The sequence below is a fragment of the Dipteris shenzhenensis genome, chromosome 29 (assembly GCF_047967505.1).
Source record: "Dipteris shenzhenensis isolate YYH24624 ecotype China chromosome 29, Dip_SZ_1.0, whole genome shotgun sequence".
NCBI lineage: Eukaryota > Viridiplantae > Streptophyta > Polypodiopsida > Gleicheniales > Dipteridaceae > Dipteris > Dipteris shenzhenensis.
In genome coordinates, this window is record NC_141624.1 from 23321483 (window position 1) to 23332658 (window position 11176).

The following is an 11176-nucleotide window of genomic DNA, read 5'->3' on the forward strand; positions in this document are numbered from 1 at the left end:
AAAGTGATCTTCATTGTCAATAGAGTGAGACTCCACTCCAATGTAACTCAAAATACTACAAACACAAGGGAGAAGAAGAGGTTTCATACGTACAAGAGGGAGCGAAAGCTCCAAGACTACTCATAGAGAGAATTAACTAGAGAGAGATGGACTCAAGAGTCTACATAAGAGAATATCTACAAGAGGGAGATAAGGCTCATGGAAGAGGCTTGAGGAGACTAGAGCTACAGCAACATGAGGCCTAATGATGGAGAAATGATGAACAAGGGAGAGGAGGGCTCCTTTTATAGAGATTTTATCACCCTCCACCCATTTACAATTGCTGCCTGTAGATTCCTTTCCCCATGAATCACATAAGCCCGTATGTCACCATCCATGTCCTATTTGGCTACTCTTGCCATGTGTCCCATCAAAAGATGCTCAAGACTCTTAAAATATTGAGAAAGTCAAGAGTCTCCCCACATGGAGCCCATAGGGACCCTCTCTTTTCCATATGTCCACATCCTCCTTATTCCACATAGGAATTCTAGAAGGATTCCTCTTGACTCCACACTCTTCCACATGCCTTCCACATGCTTGGCATGTGGCCTCTCTTATATTATTGGAACACATGGACATGAGCCCACCTCTTTATATGACTCACTCTTCCTATTTTCTAAAAACCACATAATATCCCATACACAAATAACTCTCACCCCATACCAAGGTATTTATAATTCATACCTATGGTATTTACAATCATCCATTCCACTCATCCTCTCAATCCCATATAATATCTTAGAAAATAGAAATAAGTGAGAGCCACTAGGCTATCACTTGATACTCAAACTCTTATCAAACATAGAAGAAAACAATACCAATGCCAAATAAAAAATATCAATTTTTGGCATCACAGTGCTCTTGTTTCCATTGTAGTGCCCTTGTGATTTCCACTCTCTCTATCTCATTACTTCCTCTTCATTATCCTCCTTCCCATCCCCTTCCCCTTCTCTCTCCCCATCTCTCATTCCCCTTTCTTCTTCGTTAAATCACATTGCAATAGTCCGGAAGATGTTGGAGTGACACTAGCAGTCAAGAAGCCTCCTAGAAGCCTTTGCATTAATCCCAAATAGGAGTCAAATGGAGTTGACATCACCACAATGCATGAGTCACCATCAGGACTACATAGAGGAACAATCAACTAGCATGAGAAAGTTGCTCTCTGTGTATCAACTCCACACCTAGTCAAACTTAACATGTACGACACAGATCATGTTGAAGCACAATGGATTATGACACTTTCCTTGGGAGGAAGCATGGGATGCAATGACTGTAGAAGAGATCTTGATGTTGTACACCACCATTGATCATAGTATCCTCATGGACAAGACAAGTCATCCCAATAGTATTTGATAGGCATGATGCTCCATGGCAATTATAATAAAACAGACTATATAATAAGTACCACCTATAGAAATGACAACATCTTGTAGCATACCTTTTAGGTCAACTAGCTGTTGATCTGCCATACGTCTTGAGAAGGGAGATGGTTTGAAAGTCTTGAATTTCAACCTCTTAGCAAAATCTTTAGAAGTAATGTTTACTCTAGAACCACCATCTACTATCACACATGGTATAGTTTGCTTCTTGACTTTGATGGTGATAACTGATACTTCTTCATCAACTATTGGACTATCAATGATGGGTATAGGGACTAAAGAATCCACCCCCTTTGGCTACTCAGATGATTCTTTAATTTGCTGAGCGAAAAAGTCCTAACAATACAAAGCAATCTGCATCACCTCAGCGGATGAACAACTGATTTGCATGTTTTTGAATATTTTCCATACTCAAGCTAGCTCTGTGCTAGAATCTAATAAAGTCCTCAGTTTTGAAGTACTTGCCTTATATTTTAAAGATTCGCCTTGCTCAATAACAGATGGCTAAGACTGCTCATCTAGGATCTATGCTGCTGGTGCTTTGCCCTTCATATCCTTGGCAATTTTAGTAACAAAATCTTTTGAGATTTCCAACTAGTATCTTTGTCTAAGGAACCCATATCTGCAAAAGTTTCAATTGAACCTTTTGACCTGGTAATCACTTGGGCATCAACTACATCTGGTATCTCGATAACAATTGCTTGGCATTTTGGATCCACTTTTTTCCTTTCCATATTAGTTTTAAGGAATTTCAAATGTTCAGCCGAAATTGGACAATCAGAATGATGGTGGTTTTCTCCACAACAAAAGCATTTGATCTTATATGGATCTATTTTTTTCTTAACATTCTTACCCATGTCCTTTATCTTGGGGCATGGTGGCTTACCATTTGGTGGCCAAGTGTGGGTAGTCACCTAGTTTGCTAATACTTTGCAATTTTTGCCATTGAACCAACAGTTCGAGTCATCATGCCCAAACTTAGTATAGGTATTGCGATACTTTGTTTTACATTCTTCTTCTAAGTGCCCACTTCTAGAACACTTATTACACAATTCTTCATTACTACCCGGTTTCCCTCGAATTCCCAATTCCTTCAAGGCCTTCTTCAACTCGGGCTTGAGCTTGGGGCTTGAACTTGTCTTTCTTTGCTGGTGTTTCACTTTCAACAACTTTCTATGTTTTTTTGCTCTTCAAGCCTTCACTCGTTTCCAGAGAAATAGCTCATTCTAGCAACTCTTCATAAGCCTTAGTTGGCTTATAATCTCTGGCTTATGCAGATCTATCTGAGTGCATCCTATAATCAACCAGGCTTGCATAGACTTATCATCCTGCACAATACTCAATTGGTTGATAATAACTCACATCCTAAGTATAAAATCTTGGATGGATTCTCCTTTATTATGCTTTAGCTCACTTAGCTTTGTGCCAACATCTTCTTCATTAATCTCCTATCTGAACCTATGAAGGAATGCTTCTAACATCACATACTAGTCAGGAAAATGGACAATTGGAAACTGGTTGAGCCACCTCTAAGCATTTTTTATTAAGGTACATATTAATATGGCAAACTCGCAAGAAACTTTGAAGATGACTATATGGGTCTTCATCATCAATGCTTTTGAGGTCCTGAAATTTTACCTTGATGTTGAAGCTAGACTTGGGCTTCTCTGTTTGTTCTAGAGGTGCTTCCACTCTACTGGCTCCATACCTAGGGTGAACATGTCTTCCACTCAGAAGAACCATGCCACTAGTTCTCCACCTATCATATATGCCTTCATGCATATGAGGTCGTTGTTGACCAACCCACAATTGGTCCATTACGCTATCTTCAGACCTTAGAGGTGCATATCGTTGTACATCCACACGCTGATTAGAACTTCTATCCATGGCGATAGAAACTCAAGTAAATATGTTCACTTCTTCAGGTATTAGATGGTGTCTTTCTCCATAAAAAATGTACCACTCTTCTTGTTGATTGATTATTTGGCCATCTACTATAGCTGGCCTTCTTTGTTCAATCTTCCTCAACATGATTTCTATGGATTACCAATCAAGTATTTACAAAGTTTTTGTCTTCATTTTGTGACATGGTCCTCAGACTCATTTTGATGTTCTAGAGAGGAAATGGCAAACCGCTCAAAATCCAAGCGTTCTATAAAAGAATGCTCAAACTCCACCTGCCAAGATGGGCCTTCATCTACCAATGAGTCTAGGATGCCTCAACCCAAGACCAACATTTCGTCCTTCTAACTCTACATAGTAATCAACTTCCACCACACTGTTTGTCACATATTTGCCTCACCTTACTTGCCTGTGCAGATGTAGGTCATGTTTATGTGTTTTGCTCCATGGTACCTGCTGCAGACATTGTGTGCATGTACATGCAGGGGAGATAACCATTGGAGGGTCTTATGTATCCCTTTGTTTGACTTCACACCCTTGGGAACCCTTGCTAGCATGAGATCCTAGCCATAGATTTATCCTTGACCACCATGAGATGGCTTGAGACACTATGTGACTAGATGTATCCTTGACATAGCCTGAGGCATTCCCTTGAGGGGGGGTTTAATGGGATATCTCAAGGTGTATGCCTTAGGCACACCTTGGGTTCTATGTGTGTGTGCTAGAGGCACAGTTAGGTGCCCATAAGCACTGTTAGGTGGTGGTAGATGCCACATAGGATGATTGAGAGATTCTAGGAGCTGATTGAGGAGATGATTGTGGAGCTTGGCGGCTCATGTAAAGGTGCCTACATATGGACCTCACCTTTCTTCATTCCATAAGCAAGCATTCTCTTGTTTCATGATGCTTTCCTTTCACTTCTTCAACAGTGCTAGGCAGTGATACTGGCAATGATGTCCTAGGTAGTACAAGTAGTGCTCAGGAATCTGAATTGAGAAACTGGAACAGTATCCATAAGACAGAAATGAATAATATGATGGTGATAAGCCTCTGATAAGTCCAGATTCTCACAAATTAAAACTTGTATGTTTGAGTTTCACATTTAATTGAAATATAGATTTGGTGAAAAACACACATGCGTGGTTCAGATTGCATTCTGTCAAGAAAGTCTCCGAGCGGATGTAATCAGAATGAGGGGCCTGTGTTGTGTCAGCTGGAATCTCACAGAATCCTATATCGGATTGACAGGCACATGTTAAGATTAGGCAAGAGAAGCAAGGCCTATTGGATATGCGCTTTATGTCGACCCTTTGCGTGTCTGTGTAGTCCGTTTGCATCCGTGAGCAAAAAGCAGGAGGCATTCGATTGCACGTTTTGCTTGAAGTTTGCCCAAAGTGTGGAGGCACTATCTATGTGCTTCATGTGGAAAGACCATGTGCCTACTTTTAGAAGGTGATGTCCATGCCATGGTAAGGGTAGTGGATTCATTGTGGTGATGCATAAAATCAATGGAAATAGCTTCCGCAAAGCGCAATCGTTTGCAACACTCTTATTGACACGTATACCAAATGTGGGAATATCGCTGATGGACGTCAGGTTTTTGACAAATTGGCAAAGCGCAGTGTTGTAACATGGACTTCAATGATTGCAGGATATGCCCTGCATGGACAAGGTCAAGAGGCTCTTCTACTTTTTCGTGCCATGCAACAAGAGGGCGTAGACACAAATAATGTAACCTTTGTCAACGTCCTGAAGGCATGCTCCAGCATAGCAGCAATACATGAGGGCAAGCGGATTCATTCTTGCATTTCTGAAAAAGGTTTTGAGTTAGACGTTGTTGTCTGCAACACCCTCATTGATATGTATGTCAAATGTGGAAGCCTCAAGGATGCATGCAAAGTCTTTAGTAAAATGGAAACTCGAAGTGTTGTGACATGAAATGTGATGATTGCAGGGTATTCCCACTGTGGCCATGGTTGGAAGGCTCTCCAACTTTTACAGGAAATGAGAGGTGAGGGCGTGTGGCCAAATGATGTCACATTTGTTAACATTCTGAGTGCATGTTCTAGCATAATGGATTTAGATCAGGGAAAATGTATTCATGCCCTTAGTGTTGAAAGTGGGCTTGAGTCAGAACTGTTTGTTGGTAACTCCATTATAGATATGTATACTAAATGTGGAAGCACTCAGGATGCATGCATTGTTTTTGACAAATTGCCAATACGAGATGCTGTGACATGGAACGTAATGGTTACTGGATATGCCCAGCATTGGGATGGACAAAAGGCCATAGAACTTTTCTATCTAATGCTGGAAAAGAACTTAGTGCCAGATGCGATTACCTTTGTGAGTACCCTGAAGGCATGTTCCACCATAGCAGCGCTAGATCAGGGCAAGCTGATTCATGGTTATATGGCTGAAAATGGATTTCAGTTAAACATTATAATTGGAAATGCCCTCATTGACATGTATGCGAGATGTGGGAGCCTTGAGGATGCATGCAAAATATTTTACAACTTGCCTGAACGAGATTTGGTGACATGGAATGCTCTGCTAGGGGGGTATGCCCTTCATAATGGTTATGAGTGGGCCATGCAAATTTTCAAGGATATGCAACTAGAGGGTTGGAAGCCAAACGAAGTGACTTCTGTGTGTCTTCTCGCTGCATGCAGTCGTGGAGGCCTCGTTGACCAAGGCTGTCATCTATTCAACTTAATGACAGAAAAGCATGGAATTTTACCAATGCTAGACCATTATAATTGCATTGTTGATCTTTTTGGACGAGCAGGCTTCTTAAACGAGGCTGAAAAAGTACTTCAAAGCGTTTCATTTCAATCTAATTATCAGGGCTGGACGTCTCTGCTCACTCACTGCAGGACACATGGCAATGTAGAGCTTGGCAGATGGTGCTTTGATCGTCTTTTGACCATGAATGGTAGAGAAGCTGCTGGACATGTCCTAATGTCAAACATCTATGCTGGTGCTGATATGTGGCAGGATGCAAATGGTATAGAAGAGCTTAGAAATTGCTCGTATATACAGAAGAGACCAGGGAAAACATGTATTGAGGTCAAAAGAAAGGCATACACTTCACTGTGGGAGACAGGAATCACCTGCAAGTTGATGATATATATTGGAAGCTGAAGTGACTCGGCTGGAAGATGAAGGTGGAAGAGCATGTTCCAGATCTAGATTTGGTGCTGGGTCAACGTGATATGATGACGAGGAGTTTGCACACTACAGAAATTCTGAGAAAGAAGTCATAGACTCGGCCTTACTGCTGCCTCCTAGGATGCAACTATCCATGGATTTCGAGATTTGCACTATCTAAGTTGCATTTTCACTATGGTGGAACAGCAATCAAAAAGGTGTTACATCCACATTGCTATCTCAAGTATAGCATACTGTGTCTTGACATGGAGTGAGCACTGGGCACACGTGCTTGGGAAACTCGGGTATTGGATAAGTTGCTGCAGCAAGACTCTGGATCCGAAAATGCAACTACAATGATAGGTTTGGATCACAGTTGAGAAGTCTTTAATACCTTCCATTGTTGAAGCATGTCATCGCCATTCACTTGTGCCTTTATCTGCGTCAAGTGCAACTTCACTTGTGGCAAAGACCTGGATTGAATTCTGTTTTATAAAGCATATGGTGATGGATGGCGATTGATGAAAGGCACCTTTGAAAGTCTTTCTGCAGCAAGTTACGGTTGGTATTGCAAACGCACACCCTTCCTGGCTATCTCTTTCAATGCACCCAACTTTTCTTGTTTCATGAAGAGGGTAAAGTTTACTCCACTGTTTGGTCCTTTCCATTGTGGGCAAAGCTGGTGGAGGAGAACCGAGTACCGAAAAGCAAGGGCACTTAACTGAAAAGGACTATGTGAGTATGTGGTATTCTTTATTGTGGATGGGCTTAGTGTTGTTGCCACGAAGTAATTTGATCCACAGTTTTGCCGTTCTTTCTACGAGAATTCCTAGAGCTTGCCAATGCAAGGCACATTTGTCCAGATGGTTGAGTCAAACAACAGGAAAAGAAGCAGTGGTTCAAATATGGTATGAAGCAATGTAAGGTATGGAACGACAAGCCTCGGAGAAAAAAAAGGGAGACTCAAGGAGGTTGAAATGATAACATAGTTTGAGGAGAGAGAATGAACAACATGTCTCTTACTCAAATCTTCTCTGCTCATTCGAGAGGAGCCAAGTACATACTTGTATAGCCCCATGGGCTTCCTTGCTTTGACATCATTCCTTAGGTCATGCACTCACACGTCATCCATTACATCACCTATTTCATCTTTCTTAAGTAATCACAATCACAATCACTCACAATCACTCAAACCTAAGTTAACTCACACCGCACGCACACAATCTCTCCCTCACACCACTCTCTACACACATACACAAATGAACACCACCAAGGTTCTCATCCAAGCAAGATCACATCTTGGAGACTCTCTCTTCATCGAGATTCTAGACCTTGCTTTCTTATGATATCTACATCTAGCCATAGTTAGGGGAAACGGAAACGGGGAAACGGGGAACGGAAACGGAAACGGAAACGTTTCGGGATTTCTGGGAGGGCTGAAACGGGGAAACGCCACGTCAGCAAGGGAGGTTTAGAAAAGGGAGTTTGGAGATGAGAACACACACATTTAGAATGCTACAGCCTACAGCCTACCTGTAACAAATTATAACTTAGAACTTGGAGCTTAGAAGTTAACTTAGAAGTTAGCAGTGAGCAATACATAATACATATTACAAATATAAATGACAAATCTGAAATCAATGAGAAAAGCTGAAGATTGACAAGTTACAAAATGCCAAAGGCAATATAAATTATAATATATGATTCATATATTATTATGTCTCATTGTCAAGAGTCAAGACTCGAGACTCAAGAGTCAAAAGTACAAAATTCAGATTCCCAAAAGCCTAGGCTCTAAGCCTTAAGGCCAACCGCTACATCACTGATGATATGATCAAAATCCATAATGTAGATTCTCGAATCTAGATAGCTCAGCTGCTCAAGAGTCCTCCTCCTCCTCCTCCTCCTCCTCCTCCTCCTCCACTGCCATCTCCTCATCGTCGTCGTCATCATCCTCCCCCTCCTCATCATCATCAGTGAGGGTGTCATCAGGCTTATGAAAACCAATGAACTTGTCATGAGTGTACTCTTGTCTCATCCTGTTAAGCAAACGCAAGTTTGCATTAACAAAGACAAGATCGTTCGCCTTGTGTGCTTTGAGACGGTTCCTCTTCTTTGTATGGATGTGGGCAAAGCTGCTCCACATGCGCTCACAAGAGGAGGAGCTACAACCCTGGCTGAGAATCCGAATGGCAAGCGCTTGCAGCTGTGGGGAATCAGCTCCATAATCCTCCCACCATGTAACAGACCCAACTCGAAATCTGAAATTTGAAAGATCATAAAATTCAGATATATGGCAAAGCTCATGAAATCTGAAAATTATGAATCATTAAATAGTAAAATTTAAGAATTTAAATGAGTTAGGATTACCTGTCATGCTGGGCATCTGGCCATCCAAATATGCCCTCCTTATTGCGGTAATTGGCGAGCTGGTCCTTCAGTGTCCGGCGAGCCTCTGGCATTTGCACCATCTTCTGAAGAGTGAGGTTCCAACCATGGACCACCTCTGCATCACTTTGTTGTGCAGTTGCCTTGTGTTGAAACTCTGGGTCCAACACAAATGCAGCCGCATGAATGGGAGAGTAGTACTGATTCCACGTAGTCACAGCCAACTCCTCCAGCTCTTTCAACCTGTGGGGATCTTTCTCTAACACTCTGATATTTTCTATCATGCGATCCATCCCTCATATACCTTGCCAATAAAAGGCATGTCTCCATCAACCTTTTTTAGCAACAAGACAATCGGCTTACACAAGTCATACAAGTGTGATGCATCAGCCCAAAAGTCATCGCTGCCTATGCACAAATCGTACACCAATATCCCAAGAGCCTGCTTTGAAGTGGGCCATGCATCCCACTGTGGGCTTGCCACAACCTAATTAAGAGCAGGTCTCATTTCAATGAGTCTGCGAAGCATCACATAATTGTATGCAAACCTTGTCTCTGCATACTTCAAAAGCTCCTTCCTTGCATAGGTGCGATACAAAGAGAGAGAAAAATGATGGCGTGTAATGAACCCAACTATCTCTCTTGCATTATCAATTACAATTTTTACCCAAGGTAATTTGCCAATGTCTTTCAACAAATTATTCAAACAATGGGCAACACAAGAACTCCATTGAATATGGGGGTACCTTTGTTCCAATAATGCACTTGCAGCCCTATTGGTATTTTCACCATCTGAAACCAACTGCACAACATTAGACGGGCCCACATACTCCACTGCATCTGCCCACATCTGCATCAAAACATTTGCTGTTTTTTGTTGTACTCCGCACTCTATGGAGTGTATGTACAAAGAAGATCCTCTGCAATATGCCAAAATACCCTCTAGTGATCGACTACGTACATCACTCCAGCCATCTGCTACCAAAGTGACCCCATACTTATGCCATTTCTCCTTAACAGGCTGAATGGCCTCATTAACTGCCTTCACCTCATCCTCTAGAAGCTTTCCCCTCATTGCATCAAAAGTGGGAGGGGTGTATGTGGGCCCAAAGGCTGTAATTTCAGTCACCATCTCCTTGAAATAAGCAGACCGTGCCACATTGAGTAAAAGAAACGGGCCACGGCTGCATCTACCTGTGCCTTCCTTTGTGGATGCCATGCAGTATAAAGAGTGCTTTGCCTTCGTGTAGGTGGGAGAGGTGAAGGAGATGCAATAGGAGTAGAACCTGTAGCTCCAAGAACATGTGCACTCCCAGAATATGAAATTGTAGTAGCAGCAGCAAAGGAAGAGGAATCCTTTTTGCAGTAGCCATATGAGCACCTGAAGTAGCTCCTCCACCAGTGGATGCAATAGTCCTAGCTTTCTTCGCGGAAGGAAATGCCTCGACCTCTCGTGCCAACCTTGCTTTCTCTTCCTCGGATATTTCAGTGCATATTGTAATCCCCTCTCCCTTGATGCCAAGAAGATGGGCCTTCACCCTATCAGGAATCCCACCTCTTTTCAATCCACAACGCCTGCACATGAACTTGCGAGTGCCTCCTTTCTTGGAGTCGTAGCCACCCAGGAGATCGACTTGACTCCACCAAAAATCTGATTGGGTGAATTCTACCTCCAAATGAGACTCAGGGGTAGGGTGTCTTGAAGCCATGGAACTTTGGAAGCTTGTTGCTTGAAAGGGGGGCTGAAACTGCAAAGAGAGCCAAGGGTTGAAACTTGAAAGAGAGGGCTGAAGCCTGAAACTTGAAAGTGGGGCCTGAAAGAGGAGGGAACAGAAGGCTGAAAGAGAGGGCTAAGAGAGGGGGCTGAAGGAGGGCTGGAGGGGAGAAGATGATGATGGAGGGCTGAAGCAGGCTGCAAGAGAGAAAAGAGAGGAAAGGAGTGAATGGGGCTGAAGGAGGGCCCCTAAACCTTGAGGATGGATGGACTATGAACTATGAGGCTGAAGGAGTGGAAGGAGGCAAAAATCGGAGGCAGAAAGGAAGAAAACGGGGCTGGCGGCGCATCTCGCAAGACATTGGAGACCTGGCAACATTTGTTGTCTGAAACGCGGCGTTTCAGCAACCTGAAACGCGTTTCAGGCTGGCTGAAACGTTTCAGCCAGCCGTTTCAGGGTCCCGAAACGTTTCGGGCCCTGAAACGCGTTTCAGGAAACGCCTCGTCCCTGAAACAGCGTTTCAGGCCTGGCTGGGCTCTGAAACGCGTTTCAGCGTAACACTGCATCTAGCTCCTGTTTTTCATGGCTATAGATACTAAGTCT

At 42.8% G+C, this 11176-nt stretch overlaps 1 protein-coding gene and 1 pseudogene across 1 annotated transcript in view; one reads left to right on the forward strand and one right to left on the reverse strand.

The window, feature by feature from the left end:
• Window positions 1–6464, forward strand: part of LOC147882601 (pentatricopeptide repeat-containing protein At3g16610-like) — a 62734-nt gene extending 56270 nt beyond the window's left edge. The window contains exons 7-8 of the mRNA XM_087400457.1: window positions 4839–5139; window positions 5275–6464. Of these exons, the coding sequence (XP_087256583.1) occupies window positions 4839–5139; window positions 5275–6464 (1491 nt within the window). The remainder of the gene's footprint in view (window positions 1–4838; window positions 5140–5274) is intronic.
• A 1885-nt stretch (window positions 6465–8349) lies between these two features.
• On the reverse strand, window positions 8350–10005 carry LOC147882602 (uncharacterized; annotated as a pseudogene).
• Window positions 10006–11176: the final 1171 nt, after the last annotated feature.